Source organism: Augochlora pura, chromosome 2 (assembly GCF_028453695.1).
Source record: "Augochlora pura isolate Apur16 chromosome 2, APUR_v2.2.1, whole genome shotgun sequence".
NCBI classification, from domain to species: Eukaryota; Metazoa; Arthropoda; class Insecta; order Hymenoptera; family Halictidae; genus Augochlora; species Augochlora pura.
The window spans coordinates 16961285-16986106 of NC_135773.1; the positions used below are offsets into that span (position 1 = coordinate 16961285).

Consider the following 24822-nt stretch of genomic DNA (forward strand, 5'->3'; position numbering starts at 1 on the left):
CCTCTGCGGTCAAACAAACCCTTCAAAACCTCTACAGCCGCCCACTTTATTCTCGCAGCGCGTCGCGTCGCGTCGCAATCATTCCCGCGGTCCTTCTTTGTCGGCGTTGTGTGACACGAGAAATGGAAACACGAGAGAACCGAATCAATCGCATTCAATCCATCGATTCGGACAGCGAATGATTTCTCGTACGTAATCTACTCATTTTTTGAATAAGGTGGGCACGATTAACATCTGAGCTCGAATCTTCACGATGCTGAGGGAGTTCGAGCTTCTTATGGTTTCAGACCAAATCGCGATCGTTTGCTTCCATACAAGGGGAATATTGGCGACGTTTGCGAAAGATGTGACAAATGTTGGGGAGAAAAGGGCTGGACGTTTTCACGCGTTATTGGCTATGGTGTTTCCGGTTGATGTAACGTCATTCGTATCACAGTGATATCTAGACTGCAGATTGTACAAGTTTAATTTAGAACAGTGTAAAGATAAAAACAAGCTGAGAACATAAATGCATTAATTTGAACTTACTAAAATTGATAGAGAAAGAAAATAATTGTACATGCCTCCTCTCATGCGATTGATGTAGACAACTTTTATTTTACTTAGAGATCCGCAATCTAGTGATGTCGTTCAAACGGTTTTGTTAATTTATGCATTTCGTGTAAAATGAAAACGTAAGTTTACTTTTATTTCTTGTTTTAAGATTTTTATAGATGAAAAAAGCGTCATCGCTGGACTGCGGATTTTATGCATTTATATGGTATAATGATAATTATAATGGTAATTAAATGATAATTATGTCAAACATATTTAAAGAATTTACCAACACTTTTGAACGCCCTACAATTCATTAGAATTATGAAGAAGGAAAATGAACGTGTACGCAGCTATTGCGATCAATAAGGGCAGTTTTTACTTTGTTTATAAATCCACGGCCATAACTTTTGATTTCAGTACTTTCTTCAGACCAAATTAAACGATAATAAACATTTTCTATTTTTTTTTATATCCTTCCAAAGTATTAATATATTCCTATTCTTTTTTTGTGATTTAATATTTTATTTGCTGTATTTAAAGGCAATAGGAATGGTGAGGGGGAGAAAGGTTAATATTTCTTGTAAGATGTTTGATGAATTTTGAATGATTTTTCGGACGAACAAATATTTCTAAATTTCAAATGATTCTCTGTTATGAATTAGAATTGCTAAGAATAAAAATGGTCTCGTACATAACAGTTGTACCTTGCGATCAATACCTATATTCAATCTAAAAATGCAATAAGAATTTACTGTCTTTGGACGATATATTATTATTGCAGCAATTAAATCGATGATTCTGTAAGAACATTTTTTGACAGAGGCAGAGCCTGGTTTCTGGAGCAATGAAAAATTCGCTGGAGCAAAGCACGGCAGCGTGGCCAAGGCATCAAAGTGGAAAAGATTTATCGAGAGAACGTTGGCCAGTTAGAGGATCGAAGGTAGAGAAGATCAGCGCGCGGAGCGGAGCAGAGCGGAGCAGCGCGATTCGGGCCACCCATCCAGCTGATTGCACACCGATAAACGCATTATTTAATTACCGTGAGTAATTACCGATTATTACACGGCGCGGCCTGTCCGGGCGCACTGTCCCGCCATTAATTACACGAACGATCGGGCGAAACACTCGTTACGCAGCACTCTTTAATCGGCTGGACTCGCTTGCGCGGCCTGCGTCCGGTTGTAACCGATCGCGGTTGCTCCCTGCTCCGTGGATCTCCTTTCGTTTTCGCTTTTTTTCTGGGCCGTTCGCGCGACAGGAAGGACCGCTCCCGTTCCTCGTCTCACGGGGTTGTTAGCTATTATAAAACTTTAATAGAAGCCCCGTTTAATTGGCGAGCCTGAATACCGAGCAATAATTGGGCAAACGTTGCTGACCATTTTACCGAGCTGGTTCGACGATAAATTCGAGGGAAACGTAAATCGAGGCTAAATACCGTTTAATGTCGCGAGCTCCGAGGACAGTATAATGTAATAACAGTCGTAAAACTCTTGTTATCCTGTCGCAGTTGCAGACCACCGTGCTCACAAACGAAAATCGCCGCATTTCCGACCTAAACTGATATTTCTTGTTTCATAAGAATCTGTCTCATACTTACTGGTGGACTGTCAATTTTTATGTGAAATAAAAATTCTTCGCATTTATTGCAAACTGCATGAACTGTGCAGATATTTATTCCCTTTTCGAAACAATTTCAACGAGTTCAGAAGAACAGTATAATATTTTTAAGTCATTGAAATGTTTCTCCTGTCTTGTATTTGATTTAGTCGCTTTTGCCATTGATGCGTAAAATCAACAGTTCACTTATTACAATTGCCTCTGTAACTGCCTACTTATATATGTATGAAAAACCTGAACAATATCTCCTTCCAATATTTTCATCGAACCTAATACTCTCACTTTAAACTACGGCAAGACTTCGATTACTTGAACCTCGGAATTCTCAATTCTCTATTATTCAATTACTTTTCATGTAGAACTTAATTTTAGAAGTAGAACACGTAATGATATTGAAAAGTCATGTGATAATTTCGATGGAATATGTCGCGATAAATTGAGCTTTCAGTCCGACACGCAAAATTTGCAATTACTCTTTTATGGGCCGAATTCTTTTTGTAAATATCGATCTGCAGACAACTTGCAAGGCATTTAATTTGATATTTCAGGTTGTTGGCGTTGTAAATCGTCATCAGCATTGGTTATCTCAGAGACATTCCATAATTGAATTACAATTACTGAGTAAAATATCCATGTACTAGCATGTGATTTGTACGGGCCCATGACGGGTCAAGTGTCCTTTTATTATAACCTATTTTATAAAAGGATTAGCATTATGACATATGTGCTATTTTCCACGAGAAATATCGAAGAAGGGCGAACGATACGGCAGGCACGAAGCAATTTTGATGGAACGTGTCGCGATAAATCGGGCCTCGGTTCGGCAACGCGGAATTACGGTGTCCGAGTGGTTACACTTGTCGAAGGGAGGCAGGGATCGCACCTCGGCGTCGAAAATAGCTCGCGTGGCCACCATATGGGCACGGCACGGGCCAGAATGTCGCTCGATAAATCCGGCCGGCATAGAAGATTTGTCACGCGGCCGAAAATAGACGGCCGAGCAAGTAGAGTGAATCGACGCGACGCCCGGCAGCCGCGCCGCGACGCACCGGCGCGAGAAAGACCGAACGATCGGTGTCGATGGAAAGGGATGACGCGGTTGGTGGGCCTCGACGTCTCCCTGTAAACACCGAGGCGCCGCGGCGCTTTACGACGCCCCCGGACCGCGGCCCGTGTTTAACTTATCCGAGACTTTCTGGCACAAACCATTTTCACTGCCGGCTTCGAGCGACGACACGCGCGCCGACCCGTGCCACCCACACCCCCTGACCCCGCTTCCGCTCGCAGTCTTTCCGAGCGCCGCGACGCCTTCCGTAAACCGTCAGCCGTTCAGCCGTTCGAGAACCCGCGACGCGTTCCATGTGGCAAACATTCTACCAGCGATTTTTCATTCCCGCTAATCTCCTACACGCCAATCCTCTCGATTCGGAGTTTCGGATCTTTTCGACTCTCGTGACATTCTTCACCCTTATCGTTCTCTTTGTTTTATTGCGATTTTTGTTTTTGAACAGTGACGTCACTTTGATACGCCCATGCAATTTTTCAAGTATGATCTCAGCGAGGGCAATGTTTGAAAAATTGTCCAGTTCGAAAGTCCTTTGGAGCACGAATATCTTATACGGTTTTCAACAGACAGGGATTGTGTTGTTTTTATCCTTTTTCATTCCTTTGCTGTAAGCCCTTCGAACGAAATCAAATGCAAAGAAATTACTTAAATTGTTAATGAGAGTTACAAAGTGTAAATGAAACGAGAAAAATGATGCCAATGACCCATGCTTCCTTTAGAATTTTCCTTTTCGTCGCTAAAAGTCTGTTTAAGCAGCATTCAAGTATAAAATGTTTTTTTGCCCGTATCGGTTATAAATTATACGTACGACCGTACTTTCGATCGAATCGAGTTCAATCGCTTGAAAAAGTACGATCCTATTTGGTCAGTGGCAGCATTCCGATGAAAGTGGTGCAATAAAGTACCTTCTGGACGTAAAGGATTAAATAACAATACATATCTCATTTTATAGCGCATATCTTACACTAACCCCCTCATCTTGCCGGCAATTATTTTTGTGGTCTCATAATATAAACCTTCTAATACTATGAAGCGTCTTATGATTGGATATAATGCGTACCTTTACGCATTTATTGCACGCAAAATGACTAAAAGAATCGTGGTATACAGAGTTCGATAGAATTGAATCCAGACCGAGCAGATTTTTGTTGTGTTAACGCGGATCTGCATGCGTTCGCAGCGTATGCGTAACATGCAGAAACATGTGTATGAAACAAAAATTTTCCCATTTTTTACTTTAATCTTCTAATTATTTATCAAGAACCGAGAGAGCTATCCATAAGAATTGTTAACCGATCTTCAGGTTTAACCCTTCTTTGCATGATGATGGAAATTTCAATCATAACATTTAGTGAAGAAAAAAAGGTACTCAAAAACTGTAAACTTTAAATTTGTTGTTGCTGGCAACTTTATAAATGACTATTGCGTACAACAAAACGCAGTTGTCAAAAGATAGCAAACGTCACTGTCAATTAACAAGCCTAGAACTTGTCATTCCACTGTTTGTGTAAAATTCCCAAATGTAAAGGCTATTCCACAATTTCGTGTAATAAATGTGGAGTTAATTTGTGCTTGAATAAAAATAATAATTGTTTTTTAAATTATCATTTAGAATAAAGGAGAATAAGTAAACAATATCTTTTGATTTATTTAGTACTGAGCTATATATGTAACAATGCATAATGATGTAAATTTCCATCATACTGTTTTTTAAATAATTCAAATTCTTATTTATACTAGGATTTTTTAAAATATTTTTCCTTTAATCTAGAGCATTAATTACATCAACCTGATTTATTTTAAAAAAATAGGAAAAATCATGCAAAGAAGGGTTAACTGTAGGTATGCGATCACCGGGTCATTTCGACCCAGAGCATTTCATACTAAATAGTATTCTCTAGATAATGGAATACTGACATATGTTTAAATTTATAAGGCAAAGCATTAACCGCCATATCCTTACTCCATTTCTACATCCTTTGTATATATCTGGAAAAATATTGAAATATTAAAACATCTCTATTTACATTTTCAATATATATGTCACAAATTTCAGCAAACATAATATTTCATTATTCTGCAGAACCAAATTACATTGAGGAAATAGACCTTTAAATTCTATTTTTGAAGCAATACATCTATATCTCAAATCTACAATGAAACTGATAATCACTACAAATATCGTCAATTATGCAATCGATAAATGGACGAGGGCTAAGAAACAAAGACGAATCTGCCCGCGTTTACGTATCCAGCACTGGTCGAAGAAATTTTTCATACGGTGTCCTTGAGTTCGGGGTTATCGCGCATCCTGGCGCTAATAGATTCCCATAGCGACTCGTATCTCCTAGTAGAAACGGTCTCGGGCTGCGGAGTAAATCATAGCGGAGCGGCTAGGGTCGAATCCGCAGATAAAGAGAGAGAAACGGAGGAGATAAGAGGTCCGGAGGATCTGTGCGACGTCCGAGGTGGCGATCAGCCGCTGTTCCAGCAGTTCTAGCCGGTGCGGGGGTGGACTCGGCCAACCAGTGACAAATCGCCGTCGGGACGGTCTGCGGAGGAATCCACATTAATCTGTATCAAGCTGGCCATCAATATTTAATCCTAATCCCGGGAATTGCTTGTTCCACGGGATCGGCCACGGGATCGGTCATCTGGAGGATGACATCCCAGTCTATACGGTGCCCCGCCTAATAGTGGCTCTCGCGGATGTTTAAAATAGCGCGTCGTGCTTAAAATAACAAAAATATAAAATGTGTATACACTTTCACTTTAATCGTTTACTTTAATAACTAATACGAATTGGCATTAATTATTAATATATAAAAGTAAAAGTGTATACACAGTACACAAAGAAAAAAATATATTGTATAGCTAATACTATACATATATAGCTTTACCAAAAATGTATATATAATAAGAAAAATGGTAATTTAGTTATGAAAAATTTCATTCGCGTAAAATATAGCTGTGTTTAAAGGGTTAATTAAAATTGTCGGCTTCCCCAAATTCCAGTTACCATTATTCGAGGTTCCTTTTTACTTCAAAGAATATATCGTGATTGCGATTTTTACGCAGGAGGAAATTGCAGTTCTTTCTCAAATTTTTACAGTAATTTACCTCATGTTTCAGGAGTATGCACTAATTTTTTTGCAGAGAAATGTAACGTAAAAAGGGATACTTGTTTATCAATACTTCATCGCAACTTCATGAATGCAAAATAGGGTGTTATTTGGATTGTTTCTAAAACAAATATTTATTCCAGATAACGATCTAAAGCACTGCTTTTTAGTCGATCATTTTATTCCAAAAATTGTTTATGCAAATAATTCGAGGTATTCTGTATTGGAATAACTTTTTATTCAAGTAATTTAAAAAATCCTTCATTCGAATAATTTATAGAACGCTTTATTCGAATAATTCGAAATAATATCTATAATTTCATAAATTCAGTAGTATATTTTCCTCGGTAAAGATGGATATCTGAACAAAAGAAATTGAATACAGCGAATGCCGCCATTCCACGTGGGAGACAGCTATGCCACTCAGAAGAGACAATAGGACGGCAGATGGCCCGGAAAAGCACAAGTCACGGCAGCAACCGTCCACGGTGTTTCCCGGGGGTGCATTACACCCCATTAAGGACGGTCGCGGCTTTTAAGACCTAAAACACGAGCCCGTTTGCTCTAATACGAAACCAATGCCGACGGCCGTAGATCATACCCCCTCCACGGTGTCCACCAAGCCCGAGGACGTCACCATGAATCACGGCCGAGATGCTAATGTACCAATTTATCTTGGCCTAGCTTTATTAAGACTTAGTTTTTCTCCGCGCGGAAGGGAACGCCGGCTTCTCTGTTCCTCCCCTCCGATTTCGATTCGTTTAATAAAGGAAGATCGATATCTGGAGGTTGAAGGAACACCTATGGCCGACCGCGGACCCGGACTGACAAATTCCAGCGACCGAATAGACGATCGTCAATCATCGTCCGGTTTGCCGGCCATGGGATCACATCATTCTCGATCTCTTTAGAGCCTCACGATTATTTCTTCTCTCGATCGTTTTTTCGACTCTGATTAGATGCGGATGGATGGACCACGGATTTCGATGGATCACGGACGCGGGGAGATCGATGGCGGCATTTGTTATTGTTGCACAAGACAGAGCCGAACAACTGGTTACAATTTTGAAACCTCCTCGCTGGTTTCTGTGCTAGAAATTTGGTTCGAAACTTTTCCTTTTATCTTGCCTTTTTTTATTTTTCATATTTTTATTTGAGATCTTTCGTTGCAACGAGAATATTTATTTATGTTTAATTTCTCTTTGGCAATGATAAAGTCCCGCCGAGCAGGTTAAGCAAAATTTGATTCGGATAACGGATAACAGACGAAGACAAATACGATTTCATTCGAGACTATCGAAGAAATATCCAATCGAATAATAATTTATCTGAACAAAATTTCATTTCAATGCGAATTTATTCGTACAGGAATTCGTATGGAAAATAATCGATTTCAACAAAAATGATAGAATATGAAGTGTTTCTTCACAATTTTTACATTATCTTAAATTGCTTTCTACAGTGAACTTTTTTACAAATGTTGAATTGCCTCATAACAAAATGATATTTTTACGATGTAAATATTTATAATAATTTTACTATTCGAATAAATCATTCAAATAAAAAGTTATTCAAATATAGAACAATGTAGACAAACAAGATAGAACAATTTATGACAAATAATTATTACTTGAATAAAATATTCGTCAGAAAAGAATAAAATAATTAAAATAATTATCTCAGAGAAATATTTATATAAAATAGTTTTATATTAAATAGTTCGAACAGTGTCCAACGCGTGTCGAACTTTCATCGAGTGTGATTCGAAACGATAACATTCGCCTCTGCTATTTTGTAATTTCTCGAAATGGAAGATACGTGAAAATAGAGCAAGATATTGCACCACTTAAAATTCTCTGCACAACATTCGCTGCTTTTTTAACAACCGTTGATGGAAAAGGATCGAAGACGAGGTGTTCGAATGACAGGGTCGAAACGCATCTGCAGCGACGGTTTAGCAGTTGTAAGAAACCGAAGCCGCCAGCAGTGGGAACTCGCAGACAGGGTGCCAGAGGAAAAGACAGCCGAATTGGCGAACCCCGCGCGAAGGGATTTACGCGTCTTGGGCCGCGCACGATAAATCATGGAATAGGCGTCGCCCGGAGTGACACGCCTTGTACCCGGTTAATAAATGCACCGGCAAACCGTGAATTACACACCGGACTCGCGAGGGGTTGCGCACCCCCCTTCTGTCGCGCCCTTTGTTCCGCGGCCTGCCCTCTGCCCCGCGCAGCACGCGCGCGCGTTCGCCCGGTAATATCGAAGCATTGAATCTTTCGCGTTTACACGAGAAAGCCGAATAAATTTGCCTGTAATTGGCCGGCCAGCCGGGACACAAATCGTTGTTTGGAGAGTCGCGAGACCTTCAGTGATTTGTGGACGGAAGCGATTATCCTCTCGATGGCCGATCGCGGAAGATCGGCCCGGCCGAAGTTATTATGCAAATAAGCGTCGTTTCGATGCGATCGGACCCGTCGACAAATGCTACCAATTTCTTGAGAAGTCTGCGCTTCTGTCGGGGTTTGATAACGCGAACTGTATCTTAATGCACGCGACATTTGTTTTAACTTTTTCACTGTTGCAAACGGAGATTTATGATATGTCTGTCGTATCTGTTATAATATACATATTATATATTATGGTAGAGTGTAATAGAGTTTGTCGGAGTTTGGTATTGCGAGATGCATTTTAATGCATGCAAGACTTTTCACTCCTGTAAAGATATACAGTAGTGACGATTACGGTAATCTGACAGAAAAATGTTCGTAACAAAGGTTAACGTGCTTTCTGACGAAAACAAATTGCAGTAATAAAGATTTTGAGAAATCTGTTGTTTGGTAAAAACAAAGGTCATCTTGACTTCCTTAAACGACGCCATGTACTTTTAATGGTATAACATTACAGCTAGCAAAGAGATGAATTCGAAGACTTACTACACGACTTAGTTCAGAAATTGATAATAATTGAGGAAATCATTTTTCTACGCGATAATGAACGTAAATGTAACTCAATGTTCAAGAATACTTATCAAGGATCTTCGTGTCTCGTATACAGCACACATTAGTTATTTACGATAAACACTTTTCCGATATGTCTATTGCATCTACTGTAACATATTAAATGATAGAGATGATGATGATAGAGTATAATAGATAGTAATAAATACAATGAACATAGTACATACAAATATACGTCTGTAGCTGTGTAAAGGTTAACCCCTAGGCCGTACGATTTTCTATATATTTACAATGACTAGAATATCTTTGACCGCAATCATTTTTTGAAGAAAAAGAAACTTCAGTCGTATTGTGTGTTTACAAATACTTGAATGTTTAAATATTAGTGACCAAAAAATAGAAAAAAATGACTCCGACATAAAAAGAACGAAACAACATTCGCACCTAACCACTTATTAATAAAACTCTGCATCACGAGTCTGACTCGTTAAGGTATGGCAAGAGCTTAACACTAAAACTACCAAGTCCTAAACGGGTCAAATGTATATTATTCAATAAACAATAACATAATTATATATGATTTTATACGATTACATACGCTTGACTAAAGAAGCTTGTGTTTAGTCTTTAATTTCTCATGGAAACATTTTTATGATATCAAGAATTGGAAAAGATTAGAAACCAGTCATTTTGTCTAGTACAACCCTTTGTACTCGAAACTGTTTTAAGCCTAGATTCAAATTAGCTGCTTTGGTCAGCTATCTTTTTATTTTATATGAGTTAGCACAATTTATGCATTTGATATTGAGTCTTGTAATTCGGGAAACTGTTACACTTTTAACGGATTTTTAAATAGGAAGGTATTTAAAATAATGTTAAAATTATTTTGGATGTGGTGTAACAATTTTCTTAAGTCCTCCGAAAAATTTTAACCTCTGAAGCATGGTTGAATCTTGTGCGGGTCTGTTTCCCGATACGGCAGAGTTCGCGCGAATTACGCGCAAACGATTCAGCACTGCACTGTGTGACAGATAATGTAGTTCTCCACGCGAGCAAATTGGCACGAAATTTTTGATTATTAATTTCTAATTTATCTTACAAATATGATATATATACTTTAACTTTAATACTTTCTTTTAACGATAAAGGAAACTGCACACTATGCATTAACACATTAAAGGCGGGAGTCGTAGTACTACGATTCAGCTCGACTGTAGTTGAAAGGCGGGAGTCCTAGTAATACGATTTATCTCGACTGCAGCTTAAAGGCAGGAGTCGTATTAGTACGGTTTGTAACCATATTGCGCAATCCATGCGCCACTTTACATTTGTATTTAGTATGTTTTGTGGTTTGAAGCGTTACCTAGCATACTTTCGTCAAAATCCCCCGCCTTTAATGTGTTAAAACTTGTAGGACACCCTAATATTACGATGTGCCACACCCAATTTAATACAATGATTTTGATGAATACTATTTAATACGATTGAGTGTAGTACATCGTAATATTAGAGTGTCCCATTAGGTTTTTCCGCGCCACATTATGTATGATCTTGAGAGTATGCTCCATGAAAATCCGCGAGATAGCGGTTGCCATTAACATTCCCAGAGCGACAGTGCATAATGATTTAATCAAGATGGGATACGTAAATCGGTATGAAGTTTGGGTTCCAAACCAATTGACGGAGTCCGACCTAATAAACCGCGTCTCTACTTGCGGTTTGCTTCTTCAGCGACACGAAGAAAATCCATTTTTAATGAAGCTTCTCACTGGAGACTGAACATCGTTGAAGATCGATTGTATTTAAGGACAAACGCGTGGCTATTTCTAGACAGCCAGGAACGACAATTATAAAGTCGGCAACGCGAAGGTGAGATCGTGGCAGAGCCTTCAGGACAGGAAGAAATTAATAACAAAGTGAAATACGGGGCGGTAACTGGCGAGCACTTGACCCCGCCCGTTTCTATCCACTCTGTATCCACTTTTGAAATTCCTTGAGACTGGAAGGAAGGGGCGTCGGCGATCGCGAACCCAATAAATTTGTTCTGGCTACGCGCAACAGCAACGGCAAGAGAGCAACAGCAGAGAGCTGGCGGTACATCAACAACGCGGCAACGACGTCGGCGGTCATCATCATCGGAGCGTAATCGATGGCTCTACGATCGAGGACCATCGCGGTGCACGCGATGCATCGGAAAGAGGTCGTGGACGGGGCCAGTACCTCGCCGGACAGACGATGAAAAACAGTTAATTGGCGTGGATTGTGGATCCTGAGAGCGGACGACGTAGATGACTGGTTTCCAGGCACGTAAAGTATTGGAAGGCGAACTTCGGGAAATTCTGCTTGTGCTTGACCGGCTACGCTAAATTGCTCGCTCCTCTCTCCCTCTCTCTTTCTCTCTAACTCTCTCACTCTCTCTCTCTCTCTCTCTCTGTATTACCAGGAAGGGCATTGGAATTTAAAGTATGCGTATCCGCTCCCGTCTAAGGTTATACGGGAGCAGAAAGAAATTCTGCCGTGCACCCCGGACGGTTAATCGGCTAGTACCCAGCCACCAACTATTTATTAGATGCACGTACGGTTCGTACAGACTGAATTTCGCTGTTTCCGCGCGTGCTTCGCGTGCAACACTCCAACGAATGCGTTTCAACCGCTTTGCAAACGGCCGATGTCTCAAGCCGATGAGCCTACGACGCATCCTCCACTGTCCTTAAACCGAAAATCCTTTCACGCGTCACCAACATTATTTTTATCAGTCTACGGATCTCATACATTTAAACATGAAATTTAGTTATCGCAATTTAAAACAAAAAAAGGATTAAAAGGATTTAAATATGTCAATGTCTTATTTTGAATCGATCAAAGTGAGTAATGGAAGAATGTCCTTATTATTATTCATTTATTTTAAATATGCAGCAAGCTTTTATCTTGCACAAAAATCCGAAGTTTAATTGTCACGATTTATTTATTGACGGCAAGAGGAATATTTTTGGAAAATAAAAAGATTGCAACTGAAGGAGTCGAGATGATGATGCACTTGACGCATAAAATACGCTCGGGTAGAAAAGGATCCAACTGTTTACAGTAGGTGTTAATGTTTCTCAGAATCCTATTTGTTATGATCCGTTCAGTTGTTATCGCCGTATAATGTGATATGATAATTTTGTTATAAAATAGATTGGAGTTTAACGTACGTTCAAAGCGAGATAAAATAAGATCGGTCTATTAAGAACGGGATGAAACCATCGATGACTCTAAACCCGAATAAAAGATTAAGTAAAGTAGATTGTAATTGAAGAGGAAAAAGTTTAAACTTAAACATAAAGTAATCAAAATCATAGTAACCAAGGCGCATAATTGCAAGAATTGAGGTCGGATAAGCCTGATCTGCTTGCACTGAATTTGAATTCTAAATTCAAGATACTTGACCAGGATACTCTTCTTCTAACACAATTATCATGCTGGCCAAAATAATCACTTGATACTTCCTTTATGCTCTTCTTGTTCTAAACAAAACGTCCCATATCTTTTTTTTCAAAATTGTGTAAAGCTGACTGAAAAATCTGGCCACGATGCAGTGAATAACTTGCTCGAAAGTCGACATTAGTATGATACGCGACCGAATTCACAATGGCTAGCAAGTCGCATCCATGGGATTCATTCAATTTACTTGAAGAAACGACGATGTCCCGTTCGCAGTAAGCGTTAACAGGTACCGAAATAACCTGAAAGTTTCGAGGCAGTTACAGAATGCGTTATAGGGCTGCATGACCCGCAGCATCGGCAGGAAGCGCGGCGCATCGAGTTGTGCATTAACGGCGCATTCCCTCGCAGTCGTTACACTACCGTCGGTTTCTATTTCGAAGTGAACGAAGGCGATAAAATTGTGAATGGTAACTGTGACCGGATCGGGAGAAGAGACACGTTTCGAATTCCAACGCGAGTTTCCCGGACCGACGACACGTTAAATCGTAACGACAGTTTTCAGTGCCGGGAGCACGAGTTCAGGCCGAATATATATTCGAGCAACCGCGGTGTTCCAAATCCAAGAATTCAGTGATATTTTCGGACCATTTTTCCGACGATATGTCTACATTTTCTGAAAAAATCATCGACGAAACATCGACAATTTTCAGAATTCCTTATTAGGATGACGTGCTCTTTATGGCACTTAAAGAATCAAAATAAAATAGACGGCGGAACGATCAGAACGTTTTGAACAATGTAATATTTGGTACACTGTGCTATTTCGAAAACGTGCAGCATTACTTATTGAAATTAACTAATTAAATTTTTCTGTATCAATTATAAGACACAAGAGTTGAATAGCAACATCCACTTCTCCTCAATAATTTCAGTAAGCTGAAACAAATATATTGATATTTTTTAGCTCTTTAAATTCTTCTATTATTACATATTTTAAGTTCTCATTTTTGTCAGAAGTACATCAAACTACTGTAAGATCTGATATTTTATTGGAAAAAGAATCGCTTAAGAAAATTAAGAAACGAAATTCATTGATAAATGTTATCTGCAGAGAAATATACAATTTCCAGAATATGCTCATTTCAAACCTTCTTTCTAAAATATTTACTTAATCCTCGGCTGATATATTTGCGAAAAACGTATTTGGGTCACTTGCTTATGGTTTCAAATAAAAGTCTCTCAAAAATAAATAGCTATTGGGACCCAAAAATTTGAGGATATAATTTGAACATTCTGTAACATCTTTTTCTTTATTAGAATTTTATATCTTACTTCCAAGTATATTGAATTATAATATATCACATATTACAAATCTATAGATTATTATAGATAATATCACTTATTACAAATGTACAGATTATTGTAGATAATATTATATATTACAAATGTATAGATTATTATAAATAACATCACTTTTCGAATAAGAAGATAATTGATATTTCGACCGAGCGTAAGAGCGGAGGGTTAATCTCATTAACGTGACCACAGTCGAAGCGTGCAGGCCCTTGAAAGGGGATTCCAATCGAATAGGCGCCGATTCAAAGGAGGCAACATTCCAGGAAGCGTTCCTAAATTCTTGAGAACAGTACGGATCCGAGCCAGATCTCGGCGTTGGCTGGGCTCGTGGACTTCCGGGGTGATGGTCGGAGGACGAAAGGATCATTAGCAGTTTCGGATGGAAAGTGTTGCCCTCTTGGAAAGAGGGACACGTCCTGCCGATATAAATAAAGTATCGGGGGATAGAGAGAAGAGAGTTCGCCGGTGGCTGACACAACGACGGGCCAAATGAAAAATGCCGAGACGGACGATCAATGTAAATATATTCATGACGTGGGGTGGCTGCTCGCGGCATGGGGATGCCCCGATACGCGGCCCATACATCTATGTATGTATGTATATGTAGGGCCGACCCATGCATGTATGTATGGACGGGGTTTTATAGGATGGGGTTCGTTCGAGGACTCGATGCCACTTGGACAAGGCACATAATTCACTCTTTGGCAGCTCATTACAATTTAAAAAGGCCTTTGTCAGCGTGCACCCCTGACCGTGATTTCTTACGAGCTCACGACCCGCTCGCGCGTCACGGTCCTGTCACCTTCGGGACCAAACCGCCTCCAGGACTTGCTCCGAAAGCGGAACAAGTCCGGTGTGCATTTGTCAGGTGAACAAGCGCTGCTCTACCAAACGGATCTTTCATCTTCCAAATTACCAACACCATTGTTTTATTCCGTTACGCAAAATCGAAATTGACTGACCCCTAATTATCAGCCCTTCTATACGATTTTCAATTTTCACTATCGAATGGTAGGGCACAAGTTGAACTGTTCTAGTCCTCTTAACCTGTCAACTGCTTTTATCGAGTATACTCGTCGAATATATTCGAATATACTACGACGAACGTGCGTGAAGCCTATGGAAATCAAGCCTGGGTCGATCTTGTTTTCTTTAACGAAAATAGAAAATCCACTACACTCTCTCAGATAGAAATTAAGGTATATTATATTTGATATGATTTCGCAACGTTATTATATCCGTATAGATTTATTATATTAATTTAAGGAATTTTATTTAATAGTGCATCACTTTTTGAGAAAAATATTCATGTATAGAAGCTGACACAGCTTATATTTTTGATATTTTTCATTAAATTCTGTATTTTATAAGAATGTTGTATTTAAACAATTTTACAGTAATTTAAACGCTTTTCAAAGAGACCGAGCCAGCTAACTGATTAATTCTCTCGCTAGCGAATGGTACGACACGTGTTGACCCGTTCTTGGGTGATCGGTGGTTGAAATAAAAATCTAGGCTCCGTTCGTCAGCGAAACTGCGAGCCTTTTACCGCGGACTAGTTATTTTCACAGAATTATAAACGAGACGATTAAATCTAAATACCTGTTAGGAATTTGAAAAATTCGTTACGCGGGCAACGACGTGATCACAATACGGCGAAGTTCATTTTGCGAGAATGGAAAGCCAGTAAATGGCAGGAGATGGAGCACAATGCCGCATTAAAGGATGTCTTTCATTTTTCTGGTCGGTCAACCGAAAGGCCCGGCCCGTTTTCGTCCCGAAACGATGCCACATTACACTGTCAGCCGGTGGGGCGACTCTGTCGACGGTAATCAGCCCGCTGGCATTCATCAACCTCGCTGGTACAAAAGACGATCCCGGTAATTGCTCGGGATCGGTCTCGGAAACACGCCGACGGAGTCATTTCTCTTTCGACATGGCCGATCGGACCACTGGAATTAGAAATCGAGCCGAGCGCCCGACGATTCGTCGCTGCCCCTTTTGTTCTTAACCCGGACCGGTTTCGTTTCGGTCCGGCAAAAAATCCCGGTCGTTGTCGATCGACGAGCAATCAGCCACCGGCCGGGTTTCTCCGGTGTCAAACAATCGCCTCGCAGACGAGGATCGAGACAACCTCTTGATCGCTGTCTTCGCGGAGTAATTCATAGCTGATGTCATTCGCCGGAGCTGTTCCGAACAAACTGTCCGCGAACGATCCGACGAACGGAACAGTTTCGAGAGGAAGAGGTCAATTTGATGGAAAGATGATTGATTCGTCTGAATTTCTTCGCTGCGAGGGGGGGGGGGGGGAACCTAATTAGTACTTTACTCCGACAGCTTACTGACAGGCTTTTTCATATAACGATTATGTTATATGAAATTATGAATTATGTTAAATTATGAATGAAATTGCTGTCGCATTTGAGTCGTCTTTTAGAAACCCTCTTATAAAAGATTCCAATAGTGGAATGTACGCTAATATACCAATCGCGACATCTGTTTTGTATACTATACACTTGTTAGTATGTCCAGTCACGTGGTTAACTAGACAAGCATATATTATGACCATTGTTCTATGTGACTTTCTCACTTCTCGATCCGATCACATGCTGATAAAAGTCTTCGTGATATTGTACTGTAACCAAATAATTTGAGCAGTAATCAGAATTCAATTTCTAACACTATACATCTTTGGTCTCAAAAGAAAACTATTAGACTATTACAGATAACTGTATACTGCATACTATTGTTTTAGCTATTATAATAGATACTATTATAGATAACTATACATATATAGTAAATTCTCTCCGATTGTCCCTCAGCTAGTAAACAAAAATGGAGGATCTGAGAAGAGAGGATACGATTATTCGAGTCTCGTGAATCGTGTTTATGGTTGTTTTTACTCGAGGTTCGAATAATCTTATCAGCTCTTCCCAAATTGTCCATCTTCTTTTTAAAACTGTAGAACAATTGAAGAGAATTTACTGTACTGATATTATAGTAAATTGGCGGTAGATAAAATATCAAATAAGACAAAGTAAAATCAATGTAAGATTGTTAGCAAACTACAAATTTCCGAGCGCGACAAAAATTGTCTGAATTAATTGCAAGATGCTGAAGCTACGTAGATACTTGCATCTTTGTCTAAAGAGTTTTAAAGAGACGGTCCAACGATATTTCAAAATTCTCCGTCACAAGAACGTATTCGCGCGGAAGAAACGAATCGGAATTCACGGAAGCGTTTGGAACGCCACAGGCGGGTCCGAAAATTTGAGAAATTGACCAAGACACCCTGTATGTTACGGACACAAAGCACCCCGCATTGATACGACTGGAGGGCGATCAGGATGTTCGTAGCGTGGTGTGTATCGCGCTTAAAATTCCGGCAGCTTGACCCGCGATAGATTGGACGGGCCGCGGAATACATATAAATTCCGGTCCCACGGGAACGCAGTTGCAGTTTCCTCCGTGGCAGCTTCTTCTTCCGCTTGCTCCACCATCGGGGAGGAAGGATGTGTCGCTGGGAGAGACCGTCCATCTTGCGACCGGAGAGCCGGATGGGAATTTTGAACGCGCCTCGTCAGCCATTCTTTTTTATCGCGTCGATTAACCCTCGCCAAACCCTTGCTGTTTCATACATTTTTCACCGCTGTACTTTTGAAGAACAATGCGTTTCGCTCTGCTACCTACGGAGACTGTAACCGAACGAACTTCTTTCGACGATTCCTTCTTGAAAATCTTTTAACACGTTTCTGTGCGGATCGCAAGATTGAGCTTTACTTACACCCTGGTGGGAGAGAACCAGTAAAGTTTTTCTTTAATATTTTCGAAACCAACAATAAGCTTTTGATAATAAGTATATAACGAAGGTTTTTTGGAATTTCAAAGAAGAAAATATTTATAAAAGTAAATGTTTAGAAAGATATTAATATCTGTCTCGCATACGTATTAATTGCGATACTACGAATCATTGTGCAAAATCAAAATTTTGTCGACTAATAACGGTGTAGTTATTATAATCATCGTAATTGCAAAGAGAACGGTACAGCAAGATCTCGAGGGTTAAAGCGAACAAAGTGATTATCTTTATTATTTAGCATGAACATTCCGGATGTCCCAATAGTACCACCCAGTATAGAAGCTGACGGAGAACACCAGCCAATCGGTTCCTCCATACATTCGAAAGCTTACGAGGGCATAAAGCGTGCGCCCTCTTATATCTATCGGCGATACGTATGCATGCTCGCGCGTGGCCACGAGCCTAGCCCGCAGTAGGCTGGAGAGGGTGGTGGCCGCGAAGGGACGGTACTGGTCATCGTCGGAAAATTGAATTTCGTCCCAGAGGGCCGCTCGGATGAAGTATGCTGACAGTTCGAAAATTTGCGTTTAACCGTGTGCACGCTGTGCCCACCCTCTCGCAAATCTTCGATAGCCCTTTAAATCGGAGTCGTTCGGTCGAATTCGATTCATTTTCGAGCTCTATGCTATTATTTCCCTGAACCTATATTAGAGCGATCAGCCCTGCTTATTTGCGGTATTTGTGCCTAAGTTTGAACTCATCCTCCCGGGATTCTCCAGTTTAATCGCATAATAAAGTGAACTTTTAATTATACCTCTTATACTCCCATATTCTTTTTCTTATAATCCTATATCTTAAACTTATAATTTACTTTAAACAAAATTGTAAATAAATTTTAAATTTACTACTATTATTTATTATTATTATCCTAAATTTACTATAATAATTATCCTAGTCTATATTATGTATTATATTAATTGTTCTATATATTTTAGAAATACGTATTAGAAATATGTATACTGTAGAACTATATTGACTGATTTATGAGTTCGAGTACTCGCCATGTGGCACCCATGTACTATTAAATCATATTATCATTAGTTTCAATATCAAAATTGTTTTTTATATCATTTTCAACGACTAAACTCAATTAGTCCGTGACACATGGAGCTATGAGTTAATCATTAACTGATTCGGGTGTTCGAGTACTTACCATGTGGCACCCATCCGTGATGACACTTTTCGCAGCACCTGATGTGACGTTTTCCAGGGGTGAAAGAGTCGCAGGTACATCCGGTCACCGTGCACCTGATAGACTGAAACAAGAGAGAGAATTGCAACTTGTTGGCCACAGTATCATCAACTGAATCGTTTTCATTTTGCGGGACTTTGTACAAAATAGTCGATGTATGTAATTAACCTTGCATCCCATTAACCAGAGATAGCTCGATTATTTTTGAACGCACCGGTCAGCTGTTCCACAATATCGGCATTTAATCGTGCCATAATAATCGCGGCGAACCGAATTACACCATGCTCGCGCTTGTTACAGAATATTCGGATCGTTATTATATCAGGTTACAAAACAGTTACGAACTCTACGTCACTTTTACCTACATCGTTAGCGATATTAATCGACTCAACAGATCGTTTCTAGCACAATTAAATGTAAATGATCTTTTCGTGTCTGCTACAACGTTTTAAACGTTGCAAATGTTGTACTTTTATAAGAACATAGATACATTCAGAACATACATTCCCGTTATCCTATTACCAGTGTAAAGGTGTTGAATTCGTGAAGAAAATCAGAAGGGCATCCATTTATGCCATTATATATAATAAATAAATAAATAAATAATATCAGCGTACAAATAATGGAGAAATCTCGTGTCCAATGGTGCTAATAATGGCTTCAAGCTTCCTCGAGCATGGCCCTACAGCAAACTACAAACGAGATCGCCATGAGCCGTGCGAAATCTGTGCGCGGAAGGTCGTGACGGAAAAATCGGCGAATCCGACGAGTTAAGATTGCAGGACCGTCTCGAAGAGAGTTAGTTGTTCGTTAAGACGGCGACTGGAAGGCGAGAAACGTCTCGAGGGGGAATTTTATTGGAGTTTTCAGTCTCGGAGGGGGTCGGAGGTAGAAATATCCCGGACAGTTTGGCGCGGATTAAAGGATCGTTGCCACGGGCGAGTCGGAGAAAAAAGGGGGTGTGGTATTTTGAGTGACCGTTTGGTATAACGCCACCCCAGAGGAAGCTCGTAAGAGACGAGCCTTCTCGTCGGATTTTAAGGAACCGTGAATATTTTCCACCCTTCGGCACGGGAATTAACCCCTTGGGAGCCACCATCCAATCCTGCCCCCGGCTGAAAGGAACCGAGCTACCTCCCCGGATCGGGTATTACTTTATGTACGCGGCGGAAAAGTTTATTTTCCGCTGTTCCGAATTACCTACAGGTATCCTTGGCTGTCTACCTTCCGCCCGCGACGAGAGAAAAATATTAATTCCTCCTCCCGTCCCTCTGTCTCGAAGCTTCCCGCTAAACAACGCGAATCAACCCTTAGCTGGACGCGGACCCTTAGTCAACGCGCAAGATCACCATGTTTTAATTCTGAATATCCTGGATACTGGTTTTCTAAAAACTTCACGCACAGCTTCGTTACACTAAAATTTTTGTTATCTGGTACTACTCAAAAAGATATGGAAAATGGTCAAAGCAAAGCTGATAGAATTCTCTAACCCTAAACATAACCCTAAACATAACCCTAATGGCACCAGTAACAATAATTTTTAACTGCGGTTTAAAAATCTATTTTATTGTAAGAATCTCTCAAAAATAGGTCGTCGCAGCTAAGTGGTTATGTGGGAATTTTTGTGTCAATATTCGACCGTGACACAACTTTTGGTTTCTGAATTCTCAAGTCTTGAACAGCTACATTAATTTAAGTACAGCTTCCGCCATTTTTTAGTAATCGTGAAGTTATGCAAGGTGGCAAAAGTAGAATCGATTGCACTATCTTTTAACACGAAAGAATTTGCAATAGCAGTTTAGAAAATTGTCTAGCTTGAGAAGAAGGAATCCTCCGTATTCTCTGATAGTTTTAAGACATTAGAAAGCCCATGTATCGAAATGATGAAAGGTGTAAGATCGAATCAATCGGAGTGGAACACGTGGCTCAGGTTTTTCAAGAGGATCTAAGCGGATTGTCTCCTGTCCTTTAGCAAACAGAACCCGGTCCATGCGACTTCCGCTATCGTGGCATACGGAAGGCAATAACATTTTTACGAGCCACGAAACATTTATTGCCGGCTCTCTGGCGCGCGCCGCTTTTTATCATCGCCGTTCCTCTGCTTAATACCCCCGCTTAAGGACGCCGCGAGTAGCTTCTGTATATTTTTCGCGGCTGTATATCTTCCGATCCGACCGGCTACCGGTTCATCAATTCCCAGTTCTCGAAAACTGCCTGCCGCCATTGATTGACCCGGCAGATTCGTTAATAAAATAGCTGGTGTCGTATTTTAGAATGTAACGGTAATTGTAAATCATTTCAAAGTTATTTTACATTACTTTTAATGAAAGTATTGATATCTATAAAAATCATGAACACACAGACAATTTCTAGGAAATTATCGATCGCGGTTGCTTTGTTACCTTATCCATTTACTAAATGAAAGTATTATTTAACAGATGTTATTATTACTTTACCGACAAATGAATTTACGGCCCAACTTTATATCGCGTAAATATCAATTTTATAAAGAAATGTTCAACAACCTCGGAGCACCGCCGAAACTCCAACTTCTTTTTGTACGGCACAATCAAAGCGAGCCGATGGATGAAAGACCAGGAGTTCGGCGCGGTCAATTAATTCGAAAAAGTAATTTCAAAGAGTCACGGGCGCGGGTTATAAAAGCCGGGGACTTTGTTTTATGCGAGCGCGGCAGCCTCCCTCGCGGCCTTAGGAAGCGACCGCTAATATCGCCATATAATCTGTCGCCGTTCCGAATAAATAACCCGCTGCGAACCTAATAAAATTCGCCGGCTGCGAAATTTTGTCAGCCAGACAGTGCGCTGGGCCGGTGTTCACGGCCGACAGAAGATTTCCCGCGAATGAGCTTGTACGGTGGCGCGGGTCGCTGCCTGTATAAAGACACATGGCCGACTAAGGCAGCCGCGCGCCGCTTCATTTGTCTTTATATTAACGGCACACGCCGCTATAGCGATATAACGACGACGCCCTACCCCCCTTCGCACCCCCATCAAAACCCGTCGACAACCGACGTCTTCCCCTCGGCCTCTGCCTCCACGTGGAAACGTTTTATACGGTCTCTACCTGGTTTATTAGCTTCCCCCATTTTCTAGTCTCTTTTTAATCTGTTTAGTTCCCTAGGCGAACAGCCTAGTTGCGTCGCGGAGAAAAATCCCGCTTTAAACATTCCGTTTTTTTTTGTCTCTCGATTTTATTCTATTCGACCATAATTTCATTTTTTAATACTATGAACCTATAGAAATTCTATTCAATTATAATGCGGAATACACAGTGTGTTCTCGCTGAATCTACCTATCGTTTATCTCGCAAATATTACAAACAAATGAAGGATGGAAAAGTTGTATCGTTTTGTGTGAACAATGTAATGGTGTTTGTAATTTCTTCTGTCTGCATTATTCTTTTAGGAACGAAATAAGTGTTCGGATAAGGGAGTCTCTACTTGTATAGATCCTGCAAGTATTTTTTGATTTTTCGAAAGTAGCAGCTGTTAGATTTTCCACGTTATCATCCCGACGCGATCAAGGAAAATTAGATGTTTAGATGCCGGATGGGTAATACGATGTTTCTCGACAATGATATCGAGAGCGGGTATCGTGTACCATAGCGGAACACGAACAAAACGTCGGTGGATATTACAACGTATCAGGGAACGATAATTAATTGCGCAAATATGGATTACAGAAAATTAAGCGAACGTGTGTTGCCAGTCAATAATACCGGGCGTTCACGATGCCAGCGATGATCATCATAATTACAATCACGACCATGATGGTACAGTTACACGCACTGTACCCGCGTATTGTTAATTATATTACTCGAGTAGAGAATCCGGTTCCTCGATGGAACTCGTTAACAATCGGAAATAGAAATTCCATTCCGAAACTGAGGAAGCCTGTCATTCGAAGCTACCTTCGAAAAGCTTCAGGTATCGAAATCGAAATGTTACCAGCTCGTGGACTGCGAATTCGATATTCAGCAATAATAGCCTGGTATAGATTTATTCGTAGCAATAAATAGACGATTTATCCAAATGAAGAAAATAGTTATTTACATTATTGAAAGAATAATAATAATTTTTAGGTTGGAAGTTTTGTTATTAATCTTCTAATCAGCTAAGAATTTATTTATAAACCTTAACATCATATCTAATGTATCAGTTTATAAATTTATTTATTTATTCATTGAATTTTTTCGGAAAGCTACCCATTAGTTATAATATTTAGAAATACAGTTGTTTAAAATGAGTAGGCATAGAGTTAAATAAAAAATAGTACGGCAACTGCAACTTCTTAAATTAATATATTAAATGTGTACAGACCACAGTAACGTTGTGAAATTATTTTAAGTAACACTCCTTAATGATTCTTACAATGAAATACATAAATCGACGGATTAAAAGACTTTATCAGGATTCGTAATTTCTATTTGTCCCTTGCATTGTGCAATCGATGTAAATAATTTCTCACAAGAATCTACGATGCATTAATGTTTCGTTCGTGCTTGAAAAGAACGGATGAAACAAATGACTCGCATTTCGCGGCGCTTTCGTGGTGAACGAAAACGGTGTTAACACGTCCGTACGTCATTGTTAAGGCGTCAGTTAGGGTATATCGTTCCCATTGATTCAGCGAACCCTTCCACCGCAGTCGTGAAACTTTCATCCCCTTATTACACGCGTTCGACGTTCGGCTGCCGGAAAGAAGCAATTGCGGCGTCCCCTCGGATCGGAAAACTGCGCGGACGCGTGTCGAAGCTAGGGAAACGCGTTCAAACATAAAAGAAAACAGTGGAACTCCCGAAGAGCCGTTCTTCATCCCGATAACGCTTCTGTGGCGGAATAACGATATGCTAACAGCCTGGCTGCGCTTAGCATATTGTCGCGGCCACAATGGCAATTTGCTTGATATATCTGCCCGTTTTCCCGGGCCGCGTTCAAATGTACTGGAATTAATTGGCCGCGCCACCGCGCAAAGGCCACGTATTTCACCTTGGAGACTGTGCTTGCCAAACTGCAAAAATAAATAATACCCGCACCGCTGTGCCTTGTGCTCCTCCGTTTCTAAGAGGCGACATTTTCTACAGAATGAATGTGATTTTTATGTACACTGTTTAATACGTAGACTACTAAGTCATAGTAGCATGTGCCCGAGTCAATTCTGACTCACACCAATATTCTACTAGTTCATATTTGCGGTCCTTCTCACTATTGTTTGCCGTGACTCCGGCACAGTGGACCGAGAATTAATAACCCGTACACTGAAAACTGCATTAAAAGTGACTCATTTTGATAGCTAAAATAGATTTACAATTCAATGAAACTTAATTTAGTCTCTTATTTATTTAACCCCTTGCACTACGATAACGACTCAGACTCGTAACAAAGATTTCATGCAAGATCTACTGAATATGAATATTATTAATTTCTTCTAAATCGAAATCAAATTGAATTCTTTTGTTATTGCAGTCTAGAAACGGAAATAAATAAAGACAATAGAAGAAAAAAAAATTAGCTGGTCTTATTAAGGACAGTATTAAGTGCAAAGAAGAACTAATCAACGCAGCGTGAAAGGAGTGCTAGTTCAAGGGGTTAAATCACTTCTTTCGACGGAAAATGAAAATAAAATAAAAATAATATACAGGAGATATGTCATTCATAAAACAACGAATAT

The 24822-nt window shown here is 40.0% G+C and overlaps 1 protein-coding gene across 1 annotated transcript in view; it reads right to left on the reverse strand.

Annotated features, from left to right (window-relative positions):
- Positions 1–24822, reverse strand: part of LOC144478262 (uncharacterized) — a 431063-nt gene that overhangs the window by 258636 nt on the left and 147605 nt on the right. The window contains exon 3 of the mRNA XM_078196029.1: positions 19094–19196. Within this exon, the coding sequence (XP_078052155.1) occupies positions 19094–19196 (103 nt within the window). The remainder of the gene's footprint in view (positions 1–19093; positions 19197–24822) is intronic.